Source organism: Trematomus bernacchii, unplaced genomic scaffold, assembly GCF_902827165.1.
Source record: "Trematomus bernacchii unplaced genomic scaffold, fTreBer1.1, whole genome shotgun sequence".
Lineage (NCBI taxonomy): Eukaryota > Metazoa > Chordata > Actinopteri > Perciformes > Nototheniidae > Trematomus > Trematomus bernacchii.
Genome location: NW_022988176.1, coordinates 378,846 through 405,101, shown reverse-complemented (window position 1 = coordinate 405,101; position 26,256 = coordinate 378,846). Strand labels below are relative to the sequence as shown.

General features: G+C 45.3%; 1 protein-coding gene across 1 annotated transcript in view; it reads left to right on the top strand.

The window, feature by feature from the left end:
* The window catches only part of fam222a (family with sequence similarity 222 member A), a 44,300-nt gene extending 19,531 nt beyond the window's left edge, over positions 1-24,769 (top strand). The window contains exons 2-3 of the mRNA XM_034122421.1: positions 5,043-5,186; positions 21,322-24,769. Of these exons, the coding sequence (XP_033978312.1) occupies positions 5,090-5,186; positions 21,322-22,781 (1,557 nt within the window). The 5' untranslated portion in view covers positions 5,043-5,089 and the 3' untranslated portion in view covers positions 22,782-24,769. The remainder of the gene's footprint in view (positions 1-5,042; positions 5,187-21,321) is intronic.
* Positions 24,770-26,256: the final 1,487 nt, after the last annotated feature.

The following is a 26,256-nucleotide window of genomic DNA, read 5'->3' as shown; positions in this document are numbered from 1 at the left end:
TGTGAGGTTGTGCAGAGCTGGTGGGTGAGTGCATCCAGGGGCTTGTATTGTTAGGGAATCAGTGGCTCTTGTTTGTGGAGCTGGGAGGGTCTGTTAACAATGCCTTTTTTATGTCCCAGAGTGCGTGCCTGTCGGCAAACGTCCCCTCAGAATTTTTGTTTGTGTGTTGTTTTGCTGTGTGTGTGTGTGGATCAGGGACGGCGAACATAACCCTCTCATTGTTTGCCACGTCCAAGTAGACCAGTTTTATATCAGGCACATGTGAGCATTAGTGTGTGTGTGTGTTTTGAATATACAGTATGAGTGCAAATTATGTAGTGCCGATGTGTGGAAAGTGCAGAGCTGAAGGGGTTTACTGCCAGTCCTTCCTAATGGAGCCTTTCACTATCCCTCCATTCATGTGACGGTATGGTGACGGAGAAGGGGGAGCCGGGGATTAAGGGGGTAGAGGCAGTGCCTTGTTAAAGAAAAAGAAAGGGTTTGAGTGTGTCGATTGGATTAACTTGTTTGGGCTTATTAAGAGTGGAGACACAGCCGCTTGTTAAAAGCACTGCATGGGGCGTCCTACAGTGAGACGGCAGGGTCACCATTCAATTAGGTCGAAGCCCCGCCTCCTCCCCTCATTGTGTAGGCTGTCTGCCAGGACCTCGGCTGCTCCTCCACTGGGAGGGGGGGGGCTTCACTGGAGACCCTTTAACTGAGACAGTCAAGCCTCCATAGGAGCTTGGCAATTGGTTTTATATAAAAATAACTACGGGATAATATTAGCTAGGACGAGATGTTTTTGCTACAGTATGCTGATCAAAGACTTGAGTTTCTATGTCAATGACAAATTATTAACTTTCCCAGCTTTGTACCATGGTTTGTGACACATTTAACACCAGTTGTTATCTGTTATCTGATTCTGCAAAACCATAGATTGCAGCTATTTTTTAATTTGATTTGAATGTTTTGCATATGTGGAAGGCAACTGTATGGTAAAAAGATGTAGCGATTATCCTCATTGTAAATAAACCTTGGTTGAGAATGGCTAGGGTTAGGGAAGTTAATGCAAAACATTTGTTGCTACAAAATGTGAAGTCCAACCTCCTACATATACATTAGGGCACGCTACAGCTCACAGATCCTGTGGTGTGAATATGTCTAATATGAGCAAAACTCCTGGGTTCACTTTCAAAACCTTATTTAATTTAACAAAAGAAGCCAAAGTTCACACATTTGTTATGCTTTTTAAACACAAACAGCCTTTTCAGAGCTTTGCATACACGAACAATCTGATCAAAGAATAAGCAAACAAAACTATGAATCTGACCAAACATTTAACCCATAGCTAAAATGATTGCATATATTCTGATATTTCAATGCCCAGCGACAGTATCTGCTGCTTTATTCTTTCTTTTACCTGAAACATGTAGTTTAAAACACACACACACACACACACACACACACACAAACACACACTCCGTTTATTCACCCATGACCACCCTGCAACACCCCGTACTTGGCAGGATGCTTATCTGGGCAGACAGCTTTGGGCGCGGGGAGCCATCTCCTCTGATCTCCTCTGCAGTTTAAGAACCTTTTAACTTAGAAATAGCCCTCTGCCAAGCCCACCGCCTCTTGATTCCGGCTTATTCCCTCATCTCATGGGACTGATCTTCCGCCCCCATTGCAAACCCTGCAGCAGCGTTGGCAGAACGGGAAAGAACCGATAGACATCCTGGCTTTTGAGATATCCCCGCACTGGTGTAATAGGAGACCTGTGAGTGGATTTGATGAGTGAGTGAGGTGCAGGTGGTTTTTTCAAGTCTGTGTATGGCAGTGTGAGTGTGTGTTCTCACACCAGCACCTTTACAGGGATTGACCCGGGCATAACAAGCTTTTTTGCGGGCAGCTGGATGATGGGTCACAGGGTTTTTGGTTTAGATAATTTCCTGCCTCTAATAGTCATCTATTAAGTAGTAGAATAACCTAATAGGAGGAGGTGAGGGGAAAGGGGGACATGACAAACAAGCCAAAGACTTGCTCCTTTTGCCTCGCTCTTAAAGTCAATAATGGGAGAAAATTGGTTCTTGAAATTGATTTGAAAAAAAGTGGGTCTCTTTCAGCGAACTCTAATGCCTCCGAATACATTTGGTGAACAGCAAATGGAGTAAAATGGAGGGTAGTTACACGATTGTTTTTCATTTCACTGAGGGGAAAACTGTGGAGGTATCCCCCCGTTAAGACTAGCTTTTAGTCTCAATCTACACCACGTGTCCTTTTACTCCCTCTCAACCACTATCTTTTCACAAATGGGCTTTGAGGATGGGGTCGTTGTGAAATTAGTATCCTCACAGAGAGGACACAGAGAAAGGATTATGTGAATAGCCAGTAATGAGCTCAAAGTGCCAGTGTGTTTGGGCCAGGCCTGCCTGTGTGTCAGAGGAAATGGCACTGCAAGCGACCTTTTTTGCTCAAGCACCTGGCGAGAAATAGAGTGGCCTCTCTCTTCCATCTGCAGTGTGTGTGTGTGTGTGTGTGTGTGTGTGTGTGTGTGTGTGTGTGTGTGTGTGTGGTGTGTGTGTGTGTGTGTGTGTGTGTGTGTGTGTGTGTGTGTGTGTGTGTGTGTGTGTGTGTGTGTGTGTGTGTGTGTGTGTGGTGTGTGTGTGTGTGTGTGTGTGTGTGTGTGTGTGTGTGTGTGTGTGTGTGTGTGTGTGTGTGTGTGTGTGTGTGTGTGTGTGTGTGTGTGTGTGTGTGTGTTTGAGGAAGAGTGAACTATTTAATTAACGAGAAATTCTGAGTCTAAAGATTTCATTTACCAACATTTATCATGGAGAAGCAGCATTTTCACCATGTCAGATGTTTGTGCTAAAAAGTGTTGTATTTGGTTGCTTCTAAAACGTTTTAAAAATACATATTTTTGAATGAGAGTGTAAAGCATCAGGGTCTGAGGTCAAATTCAATGTTTTGTTAAAAATGTTTTATTCAAAAATATTTGTATGAGTGAAAGACTTACTTCTTTGAACGGGTGCTGCTTTTTTCTGTAACACCTGCTTCTAATCTTTTAACTATTCAAAACAGCAAAGTCATTCAACCTTAATTATAGGCAGTAAATTGTGTTGTGGTAGTTTATCGTGCTTCCTTCCTCCATTTCTCAATCCATGCTCTAGCACTTTACTTTACATAGCATCTGTGCAGGGAGGGCTGTTAAATTGAGAAAATTCAGATATAATGATAATTGAAATTGTATTATCTACATATCCACATTCAGTGGGTGCTGAATTCTGACTAGTGAAAAGCAATCATTTATAAAAAAAACACACATCTTGAATAGATATGAATTGTTTGATTCTGTGCACTAACATTATATTAAACTGCACATGCAAATATTCTATAAATGTCAATACTTTTTTTAAATTGTGGCTTTCCGACTAAATCCGTTGTTTCAGGAGTATGGTTTGTGTAAAGGTTAGTTTGATTGAACGCTTCTATTAAGGGTTTAATATATTTGATGTTTTCACTGGTGATCCATAATTTGCTTTATTCCTAAATTAGAAAGAACAGGAGCTGGGGCTTTATGGACTGCCATTAATTTATCTCGTAATCATTATAATTGCTTTCTTTAAATGATAATCTATAAAACTAAGTAATGGACTGATGGCAGGTGGCTAAATGTTCATTTAGTGATTCACAGAGAAAATAAATAACAGGGGACAAGCCTGTGACAGGCGCATGAGAAATCATTTTTCAATAATCTGCCACGCATCACGGCTGGAGACGCTAGCACTGACAGCACGGATGAAATATTTGCCTCTCCTTTGTTTTAATATGTGAGGAGACCGGCCTAGATGGAAACGATAGTGTTTAATATCGATGCATTTTGGACAAGAGACTCAAACACAAGCAGAGCTAAGATTAAAGCCACAGAGTTTTAAACAAAGACAGCCATGCTTTTAGGTGAGACTGGGCTTCTGCTGCGTTGTATTCAGTACAGACAGAGCACGCTGTCTTCCTGGAAACCTAACAATATGCGCTAAGTGAACTATAGAGGGAATCTCGATGCTTATCATATCAAAACACTCTCTGGACCCAAATGGTTTGCTTCAGCTCTTCTCATCTGGCACATAATCCAAGTAGAAGACTTAGTAATCAGTCATCATTGTGCAATGTGACACTGGTATGTTGCTGATGAATGATACCTACCATGCTACTCGATTGTTGGGGGTTCTCTGTGAGGGAGCTGTGGGTTTTCTTACATATAAATATAAATATATATATCTTTGTTTCCACTGGGGCTGTGATGGGCTTTTTGAGAGGAAACTAGCAGCAACTGCCTCCGTGTTCCTGAGTGAAGGTGGCTGTGGGGAAAAGGGGGAGTGCAGAGCTGGAGATTTATGGCCTAGAGGGAGATTGATTAGTGCCGTCACGAGCCCTGATGTACGGTTGGCAGTCTCCCCCTCCCAACCCATCGCATTTCCCACAAACACACACACATGCAACCACACGGTTCAACACACAGCTACACATACATCCCGACACCGCTCAGTCCCCCAGGCCTTCCCTGACAGTCCCCCAGAGCTGTTGCATGTTAAGTTGTAGCAGACAGACTGCAGTTTTCTCAGCATTACCATTTTTTTTGCCGTCCATAGATAACGCCATCAATCACCACATACACACTGCCCTGGAAGGAATGTGTCTGAGTGTTGCTACTTTCTGTGTGTGCCCGTGTGTTTGTTTTGAGGATGGTTTCTAAGACGGGAGATGCGGTTGAATGGCTGTGTGCTTGTGCTGTTTGAAGCTGCAGAGTGACTGGCCTGGACTGTGCTCTGAACCCGTGTCAACCGTGCTGCCCCAGTGCAGGTGTGTGTTTATCATTCAGCACACACAGCTGAGAGGCAGGCAGCTGTAGGCATGCTCTCCCAATTAAATCCCGGGTGAGAAACCTAGTCCATCTAGCCCTCAGCCAGATCCTGCTGCTTTTACCAGACACGGCATGGAGCTTTGACCTGGAATCATCCTGCTTAACTCACTCTCTTTATCTTTCTCTTTTCCTGCTGCAGGTTGGCCGCAGAACTCCCCACGGCTGTAGAACTGTGCCCACCTCGCCATGCTGGCCTGTCTGCAGAGGAGGCAAAACCCTCCACCCCAGCACCCGGTGTGTGCCAGCAAAACCCTGGAGCCCCCGCAAGCCCTTGGACGGAAATGTAAGTTTAAAAAGTGACAGTGAGCGACGCAGGTCAGAAGTTCAGCTCACCCAAAGCTAAGGAATGAGAGAGGCTTGTGTTTGTCGTTTGTATTCAATCGGTCATGGTGAATGATGGAAAACGGGCTGTTAACCCCGACTGTGAATAAGTGAAGGAAAATAGACTTTCCGGTTCCTGTTGTTTGTCACTTGGTTCCCTACTCTGAGGAATTCTAAACAGTTTCATTCGCTCTGCACTTAGACCTTGGATTGCCATGTTGTTTGGCTACTCATTGTGAGGGGGGCTGTTTAGCTGTGCTGATTGTGCAGTCGTGGCAACAGGGCTGAACAGACAGTGTTTAACGTGCCTCACTGGCCCCGGGTGACCCTGAGGGTCTGTAAACATTTACAGTGTCTGGCCCTGGCTGTGCCGGCCGCCTGTAAAGCATGACAGCTGCTCTGTTTGCTCCCCGAGCACCACCCTCTGTCCACTCACAAAATGGTGTAAAGGGACAGAGATGAGCCAGGGCTGAAAACTGTTATAGAGCTGGCAAAACTAGTTTCAACCAGTTTTGGATTAGAGGGCTGCAGCAGTCAGGCATCTGGAAGGTGAATTTCCCCCTGATTTTGTTAAAGCTTTTGGATAAGCTTTTCACAGTGAGTCTTTTTTCTGATGAGGGGAAGAAAGACCCTTCCTCCTTATTGAATGCTTCTAGAGTCTTTAGTCGCTTTTGTTTACACGGCAGGCCTACGAGCTACCTCAAGCCGATTAAAAGGACTGGCGGATGGAGAGCACTAACCTACCGGTTTTTACCTCAGCTTAGAGAGGCTTAGCGGGAATAGCAGGTTCTGTGCTTCTTCGTCAGTGGGAAATGATATCAGGCCTGTAACCATCCCTGTGAAAGGCAAAGGACCTGCGTTCTTTCTCAGCTTCTCACTGGCCAATTAGCTACTTCTCAGCTCAACATCACACTCCAATCGCCTCCTACAGAGGAGACGAAAGTCACAAAAACAAGGTGACTGTGTGCCACCCCTGTCCTCAGATCTGGAGCTGTTGTTTTGCAGGTCTGTATGGATGTTTCATATGGAGCTGTATAGGTGTGTGTGAAACAGAGAGGGAACAAGAGACATAAACAGCTCTGAGTGCATTTGGAAGGAGAGCTCTTCAGCTGAGTGGGGTTCAACTGGGCCCACTAATGAGGTTCAGAGAGGTGAAGTGAAAGGAAGGACAAAGAAAAACTGCACAAAATAGAATTAGAGAAGATGGAAATGAAGGGGGGCAAATAGAGGGAGTCCTCAACAGTCGTCTTAATCGATTTCCTTCTTCCAATTTTGCAGGATTAGCCCACTTCCTCTTTATTGAGGAGCAGCCAGTGGGAGTCAGGACTTAAATCAATAGAGAAAAGAACAGTCTCCAGTTTTCCCTTTGCACTCCCTCTTACTGACCCTCTCTCTGTTACTCTCCCTTTCCCTCTCTCTCCTTCTCCACCTGTTAAAACCTTTGATTGAAAGACTACCACAGTGACTGACTTGAGGTTCATAATGAGGATGTTTGAACATAATAGCCTCCTTTCTGTCCTTGCAGGAGGAGGGGGGAGCAAGTGTTGGATTTCCACCACTGTGCTGCTCCTGGCCTCAATACGGCAATTGTTCATCCAGGCCCAGCAGGGGTGCAGAAAGGCAGACAGTGGGTCTGGCTGCACAAGTGGGCACACTCAGGTCACCATGCTGAGCAGGTCCCCATGATTGATTGTTCATGTCCAAGTTTGTGCCAACGTGGAATGGGGGTTGTGGGTAAGGTGACCTGAGCTCTCAACAGGCGGCTGAATACCAGAATACACCCTCAAAGAGAGAGAGAGAGTGAGCGAGAGCACAGGAGGGGGATTACCTGGCAGCAAGGCAGAGGTGAGCTTTGTCACCTGCATCTGCTGTCCTTTACACACAAATAGTGTGTGTGTGTGTGTGACGACTGGGGGGGGGGGGGCAGAGCAGTTGGGATGACAGGGCGAGGAGGGTTTTAGCAAAAGTCCCTGCATGCAGATGCCGAGTGGCTCCACAGATCATTGATGCGACTCCCATTAAAAATCCCTCATACCCTCAATAAAAAAGGACTTAACTGGCTCTACCATCAGCTGGAAGCGTTCAGATCTGCTCGCCAGACAATCAATTTCCCCCAAGCGCACAGAGCTTAGCGGGAGAAACGGGAGGCGGAGAGCGGGATGTTTCCATTATCACAGCCCGCTCTGTGTCTGGACTCGGGGGGGCTGAGTGAGGTACTGTAGAGCGGGGAGTGCAGGGTAGAGAAAGGAGGGAGTGCCAGAGGGAGATGGGGAAAGACAGACAAGTGGAAGAGAGAGATAGGAGCCGAAAGGGAGACAGAGAAGCTGGCTTTTCAAAAAAAGCGTTGACCGCCTGCCCTTAAAAGTATCATATTGGATTAGCCTCACAGAGGCGGCCTTTTGATATTTTTTTCTTTGGACGTAGAATTAAAAGGAGTGCAGCACATTACTTGAATTATAAATCATAGGCACTTGCTTTCACTAGGTCCAAATTCCACGCATATGTGGCTGCACTCTCCAGCGCCAGCCCCTGTCATTTTTAATTAAATCCCCCCCTTATGGGTGACATTTGTAGCTTGCCCCCTCCTCCGTCCTCCGCTCTCTACCACTGCCCTAGATGGAGACATGAAAGGCAGAGACGGCAGCGGGCCTCTCATCGTGTTGTGCCCCAGAGAGAGGGCACCCATCCAGACAGATGAGAAAGAAAGGCCCTGCGAGGGTAGAGGGGTGAATAGATGCCACTGACCCCGGCCCCCCACAGCCAGCGGCACCCTCCCTCGCTCCCCATCGCTCTCCTTGATTGTCGTCCTCCACTGTGGGTCTGAAGGTCCAGGGAGCAGGGGTGAGTGGAGCAGGAGGTGCATTGGTCCAGTGATGAGTAACACTGAGATGGCTGGACAGGAGGCCCAGCAGCCCCCCCCCCCCAACACCCTGCCTCCTCCCTGGCCCAGACAGCAATTACTCTGCCACATGTCAGCTCAAGAATAACAGGTCCAGAATCCCTCAATTGACTGGCTCATGGGGATATTTCTTCCTGGCTATTTTCCAAAATGATGTCTTTCAGATTTCAGCAGGTTTTCATTTGTTTAATCAGAACTGAGTGGTTTCATTTCAGCCATGCATGACATTTTACGAGAATGTCGTTGTCACACTGGCTGTCCATGTTTGTCCTTTTTATTCAGACCCTCTGCATGTTCTGCCTGCTGTAACCGCACAGCTTGCTGCCCCTCCCATATTTGTCCTATGATTGGATCAGACTTTGGCTAAACCTGGGTGTTCCCCTGTGTCTCTAACACCAGCAGGGCCAGGCTGCAAATCACACACACACACACACACACACACACACACACACACACACACACACACACACACACACACACACACACACACACACACACACACACACACACACACACACACACACACACACACACACACACACACACACACACACACACACACACACACACACACACACACACACACACAAGCAACTGTGTAGAATCAATTGTTGTCCCCAGTTGAATGTCTCCTTACATGCATGACCTGCTCACATGCACAAGCACACCTGCAGCCATACCCCCCCGTGACACCACCCAGGAGGCCCGAGGTGCCAATCAGCCAGGTGTAGATGAGAAGTTCCCAGAAGGCCTGATATCCCAGGTTCATGTGGTGCGGGGCAGGTTTAGCCCTCTTCAGTCTTGATCGACAGAGACAACCTGGGCATGTCACACGCAGCCTCAGGACATGACATGGGGGTTCACCTGGGGATTGTAGTTTTCCTAATAGCCCTGTGCCTCTGCAGGCGGAGCTGCCGGGGCTATTAGTTTGCTTTGCTTTGAGCAGCTTTTCTTCATAAGCCACCACACCACTGAGAGGGAATATGCTCAGGTAATGACCTCTGCCACCTCTCCTGCACTGTTGTCTGAGGCGGCGCGAGACATAACAGGGGAATTAGCTGGCCATATCAAATTGCAGCAGGAACGGCTGTTAGGCGGCAAGGAAAAAAAACACGTGGGGTGGGTTTTCAGTTGAATATTTAAATGTGGTCACGAGCAGCAGCAGGAATAACAACCCTTCCCCTGATTGCCTCAGTACCCTGGAGGTGGAGGGCATAAAGTAGGACTGGGGGAAAGGGAATGGAGATGGAGCGAGGGAGGGAGAGACTCTGCATGCACTTGACCTTTTCCCACTGATTGAACTACCTCGTTCCTAACTCCCATTTGGAATTCCACAGAGTGCCCACAGAGACTGTCATTATTCCACAGTCTGCAGCAGGGAAGCAGAGGTCATGAGGTATTTTTCATAGTGAAAGGTGATTGACAGCTATCCATGGCCTGCCTTCTCCTGGGTGCCTGCTTATGCAATCTCATGTTGGGGATCACTGGGTTTGCATGGTCACATGACAATAGCCTTCATCACATTTATATACTGCAGATACAGGATATTTAATCGAGGTTTGCTTTATTTCAGAGGGGCAGCCCTTTGATATGTAATGTAATAGTCTTACCTCCTGCATACTACTGGCTCTTCTGTCATGTTGGCATCTCAATGCTGGCACACAGAGGATCATTTCCGGCTGGTGGAGTCCCACAGAGCCCTGCCTTCCCTCTGCCCTCTGCCTTCTGCTGTGAACACGGGGGGCGAAGCAATCTTATTGCCTTTGGAGGTGCGCTCGAGGAAGAAGCGCCCTGCTTTAGTTTTGGTCACAGCGGGACTTGGGTTGAAAAACTGGTTCCCAGTTCCAAAGTCTCCAAGCTGGCATTTGGGCGTCCCAGGTGCCCGGTATCGACACCCTCTGTCTTCGCCTGCCAGAGCATGGGGGTGGGGGAGGTGGTGTGAGCGAGTACAGAGAGTGTCCGCAGCCCCTTGTTGTCCCACAGGAAATGACACACAGCCTGGGCTATCTCAGCGCTGAGCCCACCACAGACTGACCATGTGAGGCGTTCAGGAGGGGCTGCACACTCCTGGCACGTTCCTAGAGTTTTAGACGTCTCTACGATACCAAAACTCTAAATAAAAACGTAGATTTCGGCCAAGAGTTGGACCTAAAAAGTGTGACAGTAGGAAGAAAGGTTTAATTCCCCTTTTAACTAGATTGCCAGCAATTACTCTATTTTTGTCCAGTCACTCCATCCAAATTGTGAAGAAAGTACAGCACATTTAACTCGATGAATTACATATCTGTTTTATAACGGCAACATTTAAATTGTTTAATGGTCTTTAGTTTTTTTATAAGTAGAGAAATAAATATATTTTACATTCAGCCACTTTGTGGTAACACTAGGTTACACCCTTGCCCGTTTATTGTTAAATAAGAAACAGCTACGGTAGCTATATCTGTTCATTTTCTATTTAGTAAATTGTCCCATACATTCTAACCTCTAGGCCTTGATTGAAATTCATAGCAGGTGAATATTGATCAGTATGTTGTAGCTGGGGGTCTCCTTTAAATAGTGCCCTTACTCTAGGAACATTAACTAAGAAGTCTTGTGTGAACAACATCAAAATGCCCACAGCAGTTGAGTTTGATGTTTTCTTCCAAACCACTTATGAACTTCACCAAACTGTAATAGCAACCCTAGCTGTGGTTTTTCAGTCCACTCTAATAGTGTAGAGTGTTTTGCTGAGAAAGTATGGGAGTGTAAACTGACCACAGCACAATGTTGAAATCAGCGCTCCTGTGGGACATTTTACTACAGTTTATGTGGTTTGCTCGTCAAGCCCCTTCCCATGAAGGCCATCTTCACATGCATTGGTCCCATCGTCACTTTAAGTCTTGAGAAATACTGAATCACATTTGCTTGGCTTTAGGTTCAGAGGTAGGGCATGTTATTATGCTGACCTCTGGCTGCCAGCTCTTTCAGAAAACCACTTTTCACTAACCTAACCCTGGAGGCCTGCGTCTGGCAGTTCCATCATGGAGCTGCAAGTTTCTCATTTGTAAAGTTGTTTTTTACTTTCTGATGTTGCTATAGGCACTGAAAATGGAAGCAAGCGTATTACTGAGTTTGTCTGTTTTTATGTTCGTCCACAGTCCAATAGACGGATAAAACGAACGTGTATTCATTAGAAACAGATTTATGCTTGAAGCAATAATTATAATTAAACACCCTGCTTTTGTTAAATCCCTGCCTCAACAACTCCATAGACATGGAATCTTAAAAAGTCATTGTTCGTCTTACTTAAAATATACTGTATCTCCTCTCCTTTATCATCCTTCGTTCTCTTATCTCCTCTCCTCTCTTATCCACTCTCCTCCTGTCTCCTTCTCTCTCCCCCTCTCTTATCTCCTCCTCTCCTCTCGTTGGCATGTGTACTGCAGCCGAGTGCCTTGTTGTCTGTGCAGTGTTAAATATTAATTGGGAATCAGTGGAGGACTTGTCTCCTAAATGATAGAACAGAAGGGCCCAGGCTTGCCTCAGGCAGCCTGCGGGCGCCTTTCTTCTTCCATTTACCTGCAGGCCTGCGCTCCAGCACTTCCTCCGGTCTGACAGGCCTGCCCAGGCGCCTCCAGCCTCCCCCCCCATCTCTCTCTCTCTCACTCCCACTCTCCTTTTTTCTTCCTTCTCTACTCTCTTCACTGGTTCCTTTTCTTATCTCTGTGTGCGCTTACAATCTCTACCTCTGGGGTCCCTTACTCCAAACCTGTGTGTGCTTGTGTTGTTACTGTGTCCATTTGAGTTTGTGCATGACTGTGAATGCAGCTTGCTCTCGGCTGTACATGTAGCCCTTTGAGAAGGTAATGTCACAGCGTGGCATATTCTCTTAAAACAGGACAGGGACGGCTCGACATGAATCTTTCTGGTTAGGATTTTAGCTTGTTGGATTTCTTTCTTGGCTCAGCGTACCGTGTGCTCTCCTCATCACTTAATAGTTTAATCTCTGCTTCTTCTTCTTCCTGATGTTTCCACATAAGTTGCGTCACTGTTGGTCTTTCTTTCTTCTGTGAACTGGCCTTTGTTCCTCTCAATCAGCCTTGTCATCTGGATTAGTGTACCGAGACAAAACAACCGGCAGCAGCTGCTTCTTGATGCACCGGCTAGCTCTAACTTGTGGGTGACCCTTGTCGACTTAGTTAATTAGGCTGCGGAGATGTGTTTTGGAAATCAAACCAGCCTAACCTGTTGTTGTATTTCAACTCTGTTTGTGTTTGCACTGGAGCACAGCTTTTCACAAGGTTCAGTGAGGGAACATTATGGAGTGGCAGGGCTGAATGTGAAATGAAAAAAAGCCTCTAAATGTAGGAGAGGGCAGCAGAGAGGCAGGGATATAACTGGAGGACAGTCGGGGGGTGGGGATGACTTTGATGCCACAGGAATGAGTTCACAGGCCCATGAGCACAGGCCTAATCGCACATGACAATATCGGCTGGTGTGCCAGTCGCAACGCATAACCACCCCGCTGCTTGTGCTGACTTGGGGTATTTGCTGATATAGCTCTGCTTTCTAGACCATGCTGTATGCACAATGAGGGTGGCCCAGGCAGGCCTGAGGGGAGGCTCATCGGGGGCCGGGGTCCCCCTATCTATACAGAACTGTGCTCTCCACTAAGCCCTTTGGCCAAACTTCATTATTAAACAGAGAGCAGTTTTGTGATGAATATAGTTATTTTTTTCCATTTATAATCCATAATGTTTTCCATCCAGGCCCATAAATTATTGCAAATGTAGAGAGCCTGGCGAAACCAATGCTTGAAATGAGGTCGTGGCTGTGTTGACGGCGTGAAATATTCAGGGTTGATATTTTTCTATTGAAATGCCTTTTTTCAGGCTGTCATGGGAACAAACATGGAGCCCGTTCTTTTTTGTTTGTCCGTTTTGTTTATGGAGTGCAGTGTGTAATATGAGGTAAACATGTTGCCCCAGATTCTGTGTTTGTTTGGGGCACGGCTGTCCCACAAAAGGCCTGACACGGCTGCTGGCCCGCATTCCTCTTTGGCTCAAAGAGGACATAAACTACCCACTGGTGTTGTTTTCCTGGACAGTCAGCTAGATCATCAGTAATGAACACTTCCAGTCATCCGCTTTGAATAAGAGGGAATGTTTATTTCTCTTTCACTCATGCTTTGATTTGCATTAAACATGACATGAGAGGCAAAGACTGTAGGATGTCTGCCTAAATATCGTAGCATTAGTATCTTCTTAAATGCTATCTTCACAAAGGTTAGTGCTGATAAGGTTTTTAATTCCAGGGAGAGGCAGTAGGTCTCCTCTGGTGATGCTAGTGGTGTTAATGGGGCAGGAATGCAGGACGAGTGCTTTCCCACGCTGTTAGTTTTCTTCTGCCGGGCGCGTTTGAGACAAGGCTCTGTGCCGGCTAGGCTCCGCTAATGCAGCCAGAGTGCAGACAAATGGAAAGTGACACTTGTGTGTGTAGAATGGTATTTGTGGTGACGCTTTGACTACAGATAATAAAGTGTTCGCCCTGAGGTGATTTCGCCCGGCAAGCACCCCAGATGAAACTCACTTACTCAGAGAGGGAGACTGAAGAGACTGAGTGGGGGATGAAGAGACAGAGAAGGGGGGCTGAAGCAAGAGAAGAGACATAGGAAAAGGGAAAGGGGATGAAATTCATCCTGGTTTTAATTGTGTATCCACCTGCTTTTTAAAACTAAAATGAAAGAACATGTATTCTTTAGATGAATAGACTTTGACAATTAATGGTTATTGATGTTGTATAGCTGCTAAAGAAGAAATATGTCGGGTTCAAATGGAGGGTAAAATGTTTGGGTCAGCTGTTATTTGCAGGATCTATGAGTGTGTGTGTGTGTCTCTGTGTGTGTGTGTCTGTGCCAGGCCATGTGTACAGAAGAAGTCCTTCAGGATCAATCAATTCTCAGTAATTTCCCCTACAGCTCATAAAAGCCAGGTCTGTCTGGAAGGAGCATGAGGTTGCCACATCAAACCAGCTAATTAATTTTCATGGCTGATTCAGGAACATCTGGCTTCAGAGATAAATTCTAACGAGAAAATGTAAACATGACAGTGTCCTGGTGGTATAATATTTCACGTTTCTTGGGAGGAAATCTTAAAAATGGAACCCTAATTAGCTGTTTTGATTCGACACATTGTCCACACAATGTATTACATATATGTTAATCTGTGAAATTATTATAATATTGATAGACATTGTGCAGGAGGTGAACATGGATCTTGTTTTGCCTCTGTCCTTCCTAGTGTTATCTGTACCTGTGGACCTTATCTCTGTCTCGCTGCACTATATTAACCGCACACTGCAGGCTAACTAAATGACCTCATGCTGCAGTCTGTGAGGAGGAAGCCCAAATTAGGCACTCAATTTAGTATTTCTTCCATCTGCTTGTGCAGGAAATAGATAGATTAAATCTGAAATGAGATTGGTTTTAATGAAATAAAAGATTAGATTTGGGAGTTTTATCCAACTTTTTTATTTTTTTAAATCTCTTTTAATGATTAAATCCATTTTTGACATTGTGCCATGTCTGCGTGCCTCTGAAGGATCAGTGTGCAGATTGCTTTAACATTCTCATTATCCTTTTTGCTATTTGTGAAACATGTTGGCAGGTTAAAAGCCCAATATGTGATTACAGCATGGCACCCTCTGATGAAAATGTTGTCCAGCTACGGATTTTATTAACATAGTGATTCATTCGAGTTATTTAGAGTCTGATTTGATTAAATCGTAACAATATGTGACTGTGAAATATACAGCTTGTTTACTTCACAAAATACAGGTTTTTGATTTAGAAAGTTACATTAAAAATGACATTAGATCGGTCAACCCCTTCTGAAAGTTAATGTAAAGAATTTATGGATGAGTTGACTGCATTTTCGTTTCCACTGTCTTACAATATGCATGTATTTGATGATTATGATGACACAAGCAGCCGTGAATTCAGACAGCTCTATCCTTTGAGAAATCATTGCAGTTTGATTTTTATCTTTGCAATTATAGATAGCAGAGGCCTGACAAATAATTGCCTTGATTTTTTTTCTCGCTGTGTTGTTGCACAAAAAAATCAACCTTGAGATGAACAGAGGGAGATGAGTGTTCCTAAAAATGGCTTTTCTGATATCAAGCAAGCAGCAGGGTTCCCTTTCCCCTCCTGTACACTTGAATTGATTAGTACTCTGGCTGAGGGCATATTCAACATGTCTGCCCCCCTGCGAGGCTGCTGTACCCTGTTGATCACTGGCTCATACTTGTGCTTCCTCTGCTCCCTCGCTCCTCAGGAAGCTCCTGTGGGGCGCTGGGGCTTTGATTGACTGGCGGCTGAGTCCACAGGACGCCTCTATTATTATCATCTCTACCTCGGCAGAGGGGTGGGGGGCTATGTCCAGGGGGTCTGCCCCACAGCCCCTGCTTTGTGTGCCCGATAGTCAATTAGAGGCAGCGCACTGCCGGAGACGAGTGGGATGCAGGGTTAATTGCAGAGGACCAAACAGCTGGCTCTATCAGGGCCCATTGTGTTTGCAGCAGTTGTCACGGCAATTGAGGCCTGGCTGTAATCGCTGACTAATCAGCCCTGTGCCAGATGACACCTCCATTAGCACAAGGCAGGTATTGTTCAGGACGCGAAGCTGCCTCTGGCTTCCCCCCGCCTTCCCGTTCCTTTTACAGCAGGCGAGCAGAGCTGGGGACAGGACGTCATACACCCTGATCCTATCAGCTAAGAGCTTAACAATAGCCACAGGTCAAGGGTCCCTCCGTGCAACAATGCTATTGAATCTGCTCTTTCTACAGCAGGCTGCTACACATTTGACAGGTCAGACATTTTCTGAGCGGGGGGATCGGAGACTGTTTTAGCCATGAATTATTAATATGAGTAACTTCATTACAATGAACTTTAGAGCAAAGTAGTGGAATATGGTACGTGTGTGGATAATAGAGGCAATCTGTTTGCCCAGTGGTCAAAAACACACGGCATATCATTTAACAATTGTCAATTTCAAACCTGTGGGGATCCTTTGTTGCATACAATTCTCTCCCCACAAAATGACTTGGTCTATCTGCGGGACAGGACATACACCTTTACTATGTGATTCTCCATTATAGAGCGGATAGGTTTAGGCACCAACACTAAATGATAAGGTTAGGTAAAAAACATCATAATTTGTAAAATATTAAAAGTATGTAACGACACAACATTTATCAAGGGAATGCGTTGTAGTGAAGTGGGTGCGTCATGTAGCCGGTGAGACTGCAGTAAGCCTTTGAAAAATAAAAATAGCATGAATAGCTGTATGCAGGTTGAAAGGGTGTATGATGAGTAGAGCAGATAATGTTTCCTCTTAGCTCAAACACATTTAACTTTGCTCTGCTCAGGGGGAATAGTTCCCAGTGAACGTGGCTGCTGTTGGACTGAAGCTGACCCCTGTCCTCTCCTCCTCCTGTTGTTTGCCCTCAGCTCAGATGGCTCTGTTTGTTTGGCCAAAGTTAAACGCACTATGCACCCGTAGTTCCCTGAAAACGTAATTGCAGTTCAACCAAACAGTCCTCTCCCTTCATTTAAACAAGCACTTTGTCCCCACCATTCACCAATATACATGGTCAGGGGGGATCAAAACATGTGGTGAGGCTACAGGCTTGCAGTGAGTGAGGGAACAGCGAGGGGGTTTTGATGTGTCGGAGCGTTTCATCCACTAATAAGAAGACACTTCTCCAACCTGCTCATCATTTTAGAACACTTGGAACACTAACACATGGGAGCAAGGGCATTTCAGGCAGTTCTTCAGACTTTTCCCTCTGCTTATTCATTTCAACCTCTAATTAAAATGCAAAGCATTCTCATGGTCCTCTGGATTTGGTGCTGCACTCTTGCACCGCCTCTGACTCCCTATCTCCTCTCCCTCTTTCTCCACTCCCCTGCTAACCCCCACCCTCCTCTTTCCACCTCACCTAACTCCCTGCTCTCATATTCTCTCTGTCTGCCTTTGCTTCTTGTGATCAACACAATTTGACCTCTCACTTGGAAGAAGTGCACAGAATTTAATGGATTTTTTACTGTCTAATCTAACCAGTTCCCTCTTTATAGCTGTTTTGTACCCAGTGGACCTCATCTTTACCAGCCCTCTACCACCTCCTCCACCCTCACACCAAGAGAATTAGTTCATCAGATTTCAAACTGTACTGCCGGCTAATTAAAGGAGTGTTAATTGAGTGTTCAGAATTGGGTACCCCTTTCACCAGACGCACACACACACACTCAAATGCGTGCATACACACAAGCACGCATGCAATCACAGTAACGGCACTGGGTACACCAAGGACGTTGCGCTTGGGGAGTTTCATGCCAATCAAAAATGGAGAGAAAGGAGAGTGCCCATCCTCCAAGTGAAATGGGATTTCTAGATCAAATCATGGCCTAGTATACTGCGGCTCAGCCCGGCTCTGTGCTGCCATGTTATCCTTTTCCAGCCTTGCTATCTCTGTCTGACCGCTGGAGAGTGTAACACTGCACAGATAGCCTCTCTCAATACGTGCATCGTGCTAATGAGGGGTGGCATTTAGAGATGTGCTGCTCTGACACATGGGCATTGTGTGCCAGGCACTGGGTGATTAAGGACGAAGGTCAGCCCATTAATTGCCTCCCTGCCATCTCCGCTCCCTGGCGCGTGATCTCTCAGAACTAATGCATGTGTTTGCCTGAGCTTTTATCTCATCTCCAATGCAGTTCAATCATATGCTTGGTTTGTTTACATTCCTTTCATGTGAAACTGTTTCCCCCTGCTTATTGTTAAAGCAGTGGTAGGCCAGGTTCTCTGTTCCTTTACAAAAGATGTTTCATGTGCTTGTGAGTGCACATAGACTCCTGCTCACAGGAAGGGGAAAAACATATTCTTGCATCCCCAGGGAAATAATTAATCCTTACAAGGCTGTCGCATGTCGAAATGAAGCGAGTGTGAAGCATTTAGCCCAGGAGGCATTGCAGGCTGTCGCCCGCACAGGCACCTGTTGTTGTCCCTGCCCTACATTTCATGAGAGAGAGCTGAGCAGAGGATAACAACATGCTCCACTGATGGCAAATGAGACACACAACTGCAGATGCAGGTTTGTGTGCATTTTAGCCTTTTTTCTGTTTTCCTGCAATGCGTTTGCATGCACGGCGAGGCTGGAGAGTGTGCACAGGTGCAGGAAACCCCCTACCTTATGAGGAGGTGAGGGCTCACACAAAGGAGGCAGTGCTGGCTGCCTCAGAGGCTGTTTATCAGCCAGCACCATCTGTATGCTGCTGCTCATAGCTATGATCTACTGCAGCCTAAACCAATAAGTCACATAGTGCCAGCCTAAAAAGAGACTCTCTCCTTTAACCTCCATGTCCTCACTTATAGACTCACTGCTCTGGAGGAGAGAGATGTGGAGACCCTGCACATCAAACACACACAGTGTTCCACTGAATGTATGGGAGTGAAATTACGCCCCGGTTTGTGGGCATACTTATTGTAATCAACTTTGCTATAAAATTTATACCATGGAACTTTTTATTGAGGGGGCTGGAATCAGAAGCATCCAGATGCTCATTTGCCTCCTCCTCCTCTTCTTCCTTTATGCCTGTGGGTTCTAATAACCGGAAGCCTTTGTGGAGCTGAGATGGGTTTTGTAGGCCTGAAAGGCCTCTAATCCCTGTGGCCTATGAAGTGTGAAACCCTTTGATGCCAGGTTGGTGTGCCAAAGGCTCTGCCTATTGACAAACAAGGGCCAAGCTGGGAAAAGACGGAGGGAGAGGGCTTTCTCGTCTCTCTCGGAAGAAATGCAGGCTCAGGCATGGAAAATATGGACTCAGTCAGTGAGAAGGAATAGAATTAGCCACCCTTAAATGAATTTCCTGGCTGTTTTTATAGTTTTTTCCTCACGTGGCAGTAATTAGGTGGAATGATGGGCATATTGCAGCTGGGGGCTTGTAGGGGCAGCAGGGCACAGGGCCTTGATATGCCTGAAAGCCAAGTATCTTTCCTCATTTAGACCATGTGATGATCAAAGATGGTTTTTTTGCCCTCATGTAAAGAAGATCAGAAAATATGCTGCCATTTCATTTGCATGAGGACCAGCAGTGTGCTTTGAAATGAGCATGTTTTTATCTTCTGAGCAAATGAAATAAGTCTTCTGTCAGTTTTCAAATGCAAGTCAGAACATCAAAGCAGATGGCAGTGCCGTCACCGGGGGAGCAGAGCTCTCCCTCAGAAAGGTTGGTTAGATCTTTGATAGGCTGGACTGGCACACTCAGCCTTGCCCATTAGGATGGCACCAGGATATCATTCTGATTTAAGTTATTAAATCAACTCTATTTCTACAAATTTAAAATATAATTTGAAGTACAGTGTCTCTGATTATAGAGATCATGTTGTCGGTAGTCAGAAATAGGTCTTGTACTTAATTTGGCTTGGGATATTCACAGTCTCTCCCCTCTGCTGTTACATTCCCAATTTATTCCTTTTATGATATGGATCTTGTAGATTTAATCATTTTCACAGTTGGAGACCCAAAGGGTTGTTGAAATGAACTCCCCATGCTATCTGTAATGGGACCAAAGAAATGAGAATTGTGACTACTTGGCTGTGGAGTCTCTTTATAATGAATTTGCAATCGGAGAGGAAATGGAGTGAGTCGTAGTCACAGGCTGCACCCTGCAGACTCCTTCGGTCGCTAGGACATTTGCTGACAGCACAGTTATGGCAGTTAATTTTTTTACGTTTTGTTAGCTTTTGCATGAAAATGTCATTTTTGAAGGGGTTGCAAGTCATTTGTGGCAGCTGATATATTGCTTGTAAATTGAGTTATTTTCCCAGCCCCCCACCCTTTTTGTTACACTGAGCTAAGTAGCCATGAAATTGCCTGAATAATGTCGTTTAAATCCAATCTCACCGCGGCCTCTCACCTCCATGCCCAGCTCCCAAACAATGACACATGGTGGGGTTTTTAGAAATTGCCATTTTCCTGTTTGCCACCTCAATTCACAATGGGCAAGCCTTGGCTCATTGAGCGAGGGCCATTGCTACTCTCACTGCCGCGTTCACTTCTGAATTTAATTTTGGGTTCGGAGTGGTTTTTATATGGCAAACCGTACACAGCATTTACATGTATAGTGCATTCGTAGCAATGTCTTTGTACCTGTTTTTTGTCCTTCAACCGTCACCTGAAAATATAAAATATGTGATTATACTCTTTATTATATAAACGCAAAACAACATTTATTTTTGCTACTCTGTGACATAATTGAGATATTTCATGGTCACACAAACCATTAGCATGTATTTTGTTTGATTTTACCTCAACAATTATGTGTCTTGTTAGTGTGTTTTCAATTTCAAACCAATTGTTAGTTTTATCTTTGAAAACATTTAAAGATAGCAGCACTCTAGCAGTCTTGACGAGGCTTCGGTCTGATGTAGATCACCTTAACCCGGTCGGATTCCCAGTAGATATTTTATAGTTATTTTTGTGAGGGCTCTCCACGTTCTCCTGGATTGAATACATGTGGAAATTATGTGGCCAAGGGTAAGACCCAGTAAGTGAAACCACTTATGAATCTCAAATGTGCAATTGCAATTAAACAAGCTTTTATCCCATCCCTTCGTCCCTGCTTGCCTGATATCCAGGGCTAACCCAATTCAATGCTAAAGAGGGTCCGAATTAATTTCACAATGCACTGATTTAACAGCGCCTAAGGTACCAGGCTTTGACGGAATTAGTTTTAAAAAAGATCCATTTGTCTAGGGATGAACTTCCACAGGAGGGTTTGACAATGAGATGAAAGGAAAACTCAATTGGAGGAGGGAAGTGATGGAACATTTCATAATCAGTCCTGATTTACTATGTACAAACTCTGCTCGGGTTGTTAGGCACTGGGTCCTCTGTTTGCATCTGGTTTTATTCACCTGCTCTTGTAGAACACTCACATTACTCAGTGTGCTTTAGATGTAGCCACTGTACTGCTGCCGGGTTATACTGTTGCAGCAGAGAAGTGGTTATTGCAATTGATTGATTGATCTGACTTTGAGGCTGCCATTGCTCTTGGCTCCTTCAATATTCCTGGTAATTAAACTCAGGTGTGCGGATCTGCAACACATGCACCAGTCTATTTTTTCCACTCATACCCTTTTCTCTCTTTATCTTGCAGGTGAGCTGGCGGTACCCACACATTCCCCACGCTACCCCACTGCGGCAGAACTTGATGCCTTCGCTCAGAAGACGGCCAACAGCCCTCTGTCTATCAAGATCTTCCCCACCAACATCAGGGTTCCTCAGCACAAACACCTTAATCGGACAGTGAATGGATATGACACCACAGGGACACGCTATGGTCCCTTTATCTGCGCCGGGGGGCTGCTCGCCGTCCTCAAGGCCTCTTCATCGTCATCGTCATCAACAGGCACCTTCTTTCCTGCAAAAGGTGTTCTGAAGAACTCTGAAGGCAGACGGACTAAGCTCTCTCCAGCCCACATAGCAGTTGCCCCATACCCGCCCCCTAGTAGTAGCACTTTAGCCAGTGGCCACGGCCAAATGGTATACCACACGGGGCCCTCGAAGCCTCCTGAAGGCCCCGTGCTGTCGGTTCCCCCAAATGTCACTGTAGCTGGCTCAGTGATTCCTGTAACAGGGGGCCGAGGCCTGCCCCTGCCCGCACAGTCCAACCTCCCCTCCATCCAGAGCATCATCTACCAGATTAACCAGCATTGCCAGGCCCAGGCTCTGCAGCAGGTGTGCCAGGGGGCCGCCGCCGCACCGTCTAACTCTAGCCCCTCCAAGCACGGCACAACTGTCATGGGGGTCTCTTCAAGCTCCTCAGGTGGAAGCTACGTGGTGGGAATGGGTCCCCAGTCTAACATGGTGTACACAGGGCCCGGGCTGCCTGCTCAGAATGCAGAGGCGATGAAGACGGGCATGTACGCAGATGGTATGGACTACATCCTCTGGCAGAAGCAGCAGCAACAGCAACAACAACAACAACAACAACATCAACATCATCAGCATCAACAGGCTGTGCTCCGTATGTACAGCGGAGGGAGCGGTGGAGGGGGCGCCATCAGCAAGTCCCCCGAAACTTGTGTTCCAGGGGGAGGGATTATGGGGCAGCAAATGTCCTCCTCTTCCTCCAGACCTTACCACCTGACAGCCAGCGGCGGAGGCGGGATGGACAAAGTTAGCTCCTCCCCTTTGAACTGCGTGGGTATGCATGGAAATTTCTCAGTGGGTCAATACTTTGCTCCGCCGTGGAACAGTGTGCTGGTGACACCTGACAGTGACTGCTACAACCCCCAGGAGCTTTTGGCTAACTCTGCAGGAGGGCCGGTCACAGGGCATAGAGAGATGGGCTACCCTCACCACCATCACCACTACCATCATCCTCACCACCCTGCTATAGACAGCGGGGGAGGTATGTGCTGCAGCCTGCCCAGCAAGAGCATGTGCAACACATCGGTGCTGAGCAGCAGCTTGCAGTCTCTGGAGTACCTGATCAACGACATCCACCCACCCTGCATCAAGGAGCAGATGCTTGGCAAAGGCTATGAGACTGTGTCAGTGCCACGTCTGTTAGACCACCAGCATGCACACATCCGCCTCCCTGTTTACAGATAGAGGGGCACGGCGAATAGGAGGAAGAGAATCAAGAATTGTGAATTTGTGAAGAAAATCAAAGTTAAAGAACCAATATGTTTTGTTTTCTGGGTACAGATTATTAAGAGTGGCACTGCTTTAACTAGTGTGGGAGCTTAGAGAAGAGCAGTTGTTGTGCTGTGCGACCATTTGGTTTGGTGGTTTACAGGCAGGCTGTGGGAGTCCCAAATATGAAAGTTGGTGGTGATTTGGGAGAGAAAAAGGGATTTCAAGATTCTCCAGATGTTCCATTGTGTGGTTTGCCAATAGGAATTTTGGGTTGATTTATTATATTATTTTTTCTTCAGTTTTTTTGATGTTGTTTTACTTGCCTGAACTTTTTGATGAGAATCATAGCTTGACATGAAGTGCTTACGGCACTTGTATCCCCCTTCCAAATACTAAGGATGAAGCTACTGTGTAGGTTGTCACTGAAAGGGTCTTAAGGACCAACGTTTAGGGCTGCTTTCAAAATCCAAAACTCTGTAACGGTACACACAGATACACACATACAGAAACACAATGTACTGATAAGTGAGGGGTCTCAAATTATACTCGGGTGTGTATGTAAAAGGATCATAAGGTTGAATTAAAAGGATAGTACAATATTAGTTATTATTGCTGTTATAATTGATTCATAAATTGCACTGCTTGAATCTTATTGACTTTGAAGTTTGAAATTCGGTAGTTTGGTTATGATATATTTAAGAAACTTGAAAACTTGAACCTATTTTTTGTTGTTTTATATATTTGTAGGTATATTATATGCATTGGCTGCTATGGGGAAAGTGTCTGAAATGCTTTTTTTCTTCTTTTTTTTTCCACTTTTGATTTTATGATAATTCCTCCACAAGCTGATGTGCAGTCTCTTATGTCCTGGTGTAAGGCAAAGTCGCTGCTTTGGTTCTTTAAGGACCTGGTCGAACCTGGAGAGCTCTTTTTCCTAACCAACACTGGAATCTACAAAAAATCTTGAAACATTTATTTAAAAAAGAAAATGTTGCAAAAAACATGAAAAAGAAATGTTACCATGAAGAATGTGATTGGGAGGTTATTGACATAACCTTATGTGTATGTTTATGCGTGTATGTTGCTGAGTGCATGCGCGTGTGTGCATTTTAGTTTGTGTTCTTCAAAATCCTCAGACTTTGTTTATTTTTATTGTGTTATTATAAGATTTCTACCACCAAGACTGAAAAACTGATTCCCATAAACATCATATCTGAGTAATGTACAGGAAATATTTAGCAGATCTCGCTGTCTTTTATCAGAGGCTTTAGGTATTCTCTGGAGTTAGAGTAGAGATCAAGTTCTCACATGACTCCTAATAGGAGTTACTGTGCTAAATACTTTTGTCAAATGTTATCAGAAATGACAGAAAGAGGTGGGAACAAATGGAAGTCCTATGTTGGGGGAAATATTGACCCCTGAACCTACAAACAAATACAAAATGGAAACAATCATGCTCTCTGGCATCACGGGAAATGAGAAGAGGCTCACTGCTTCCCCTTGTCCTTTTTAGACCCTGGTTGTGATACATTTAGCCAGGGCCAGTCTTAACTTGATGATTCAGAGCAGTGAAATATTTATTATGACTGTGAGATTCCCTTGAATGTACTGCACTTAAATTACTGCGATGTTTTATTGCCTTGTGGGACTCAAGCGAAAGAGAAAAATTGGATCAGTGCAGCAGTCCTCTGGTCTTAAATTAGCATTTCTTTTGTCCATCAAATTTCAATGGTAAATTGAATTTAGTAACTGGAGAGAGGGAGCCAGAGCTTTGTTGTGAGGAAAATACTGGCATCAGTCTAGATTTATGAAGTGCAATTATTATGACTGTATTAACATTTTTCTCTGAGCTTACACCAAAAAATGTAAACTACAGTTGTCAATACATTCCCAATGTACCACATCCCTAATCCCTATCCTTTTTTCTGTTTTGAGGTGTAAAATAAATTTCTTTAAGAATATATTCAGAAGCCACATCCTGGCATTGAAGTCTGTCATTTTTTAATGTATGTCCTCTAGACGTCAGTGTGAAATTGGGCCCTTGTGTCAGCAGCAGCTCTCTGAGATCCAGAGCAGACGTGGTGTGTGATGTAGATCCTTTAATGTGCTGTAGCGATTAAACCTCTGTCATTAAAAACTATATTGAATTATTCATATTTTAAATGTTTACACTTTGGTCACCCAAAGAAAAGGACAGACAGCATTGTTCAACAAATAATGGATTTACACATAAATATTAACTCGAAGCATCAAAATAGTGTTTCTTAACATTTATAAACAGACCTGTTTTTCCCTTAAAATAACTCTCGCTTAATCCTACTGTAACTATGAGCCTTAAATGTTGATCCAATTGTGTTTGTAGACACGCCACTGTCTTTGAAAGCTGACAAAGATTTTAGTGGAAATAATACCAAGCCCCTTGGCTTAAATGTGCACAGTAAGCCTCCTTAACATTCCAGTGAAAATGTTTCATGTTGTTTCAACAGCTTAATACCCCAGCCACACTGTGATTCTAGCATATTTTCTGTCTTGTAGAAATATTTTGACAGATTTACAGATACATCCCGTTCCTAAATCCCCTCCGTTTGGCTCCTGCATCCAAGCATTAAACCCTGTCACATGATGTGGAAGTGGAGAGGAGACACTTGAGGCAGTGGAGCTTCTGGTGTCTGGCCTTTCCCACCAGTGGAGGTCTGAGGCACCAGGCCCCTCTGCTAATGGGAATATTGGGTGACGCCTGGCTGCTGGACACTGCCAATAGAGAGTATTCATTCACTCAAAGGGTTGAAATAAAACCCTTTTCAAATAACAAGGGATTTCCTATTAGGCACGGCAAGGAATCTGGCCATTTTAAGCCCATTAGAATGAAACAGAAAAAAGACGACTCCTAAGAAACCAATTCAATTTATATTTCAGCAGAAACATAATAGTCAATTTGCACATATAAAATATAGGGCTGCCATTTAAATACTTCAACCATCTTTGCTTTGTGGCAACATGTTTTACTGTACTGGCTCCAAACTGTCTGTCCCCCTGGTCCTTTACACACATTAATGAGCTCCTATTGATGGGATGCATCTTAGCCCTGCAACTGTGCTCCATTCCACAATTCCTGATTTGGACAATGGACGCTTAGCCCATATTAGGATAATAGAATTAAATTTCAAATAGATTTGTGCCTGAGCTGATCCATGCACGGCTCACTCAGCTGCAGAGGCAGAGTGGCATATGGCATGTCATTATCTAAACCCACCCCTCCCCCTGTCCGGGGCCAACAGGGTTCAGCAGTGCTTAAACAAACTGAAGGTTAGAACTGGCTGGCTGGCGTTGAAGGGGAGGACAGCAGGGTTTTAAGGGGGGGTGGGGTGGGGGGGCTAAATCACAGCCTCCGCAGCGTCTCGGAGGGCCTCAGCGCCGCACCTCGGCGCCTGTGCTCAGAGGCCTGCTT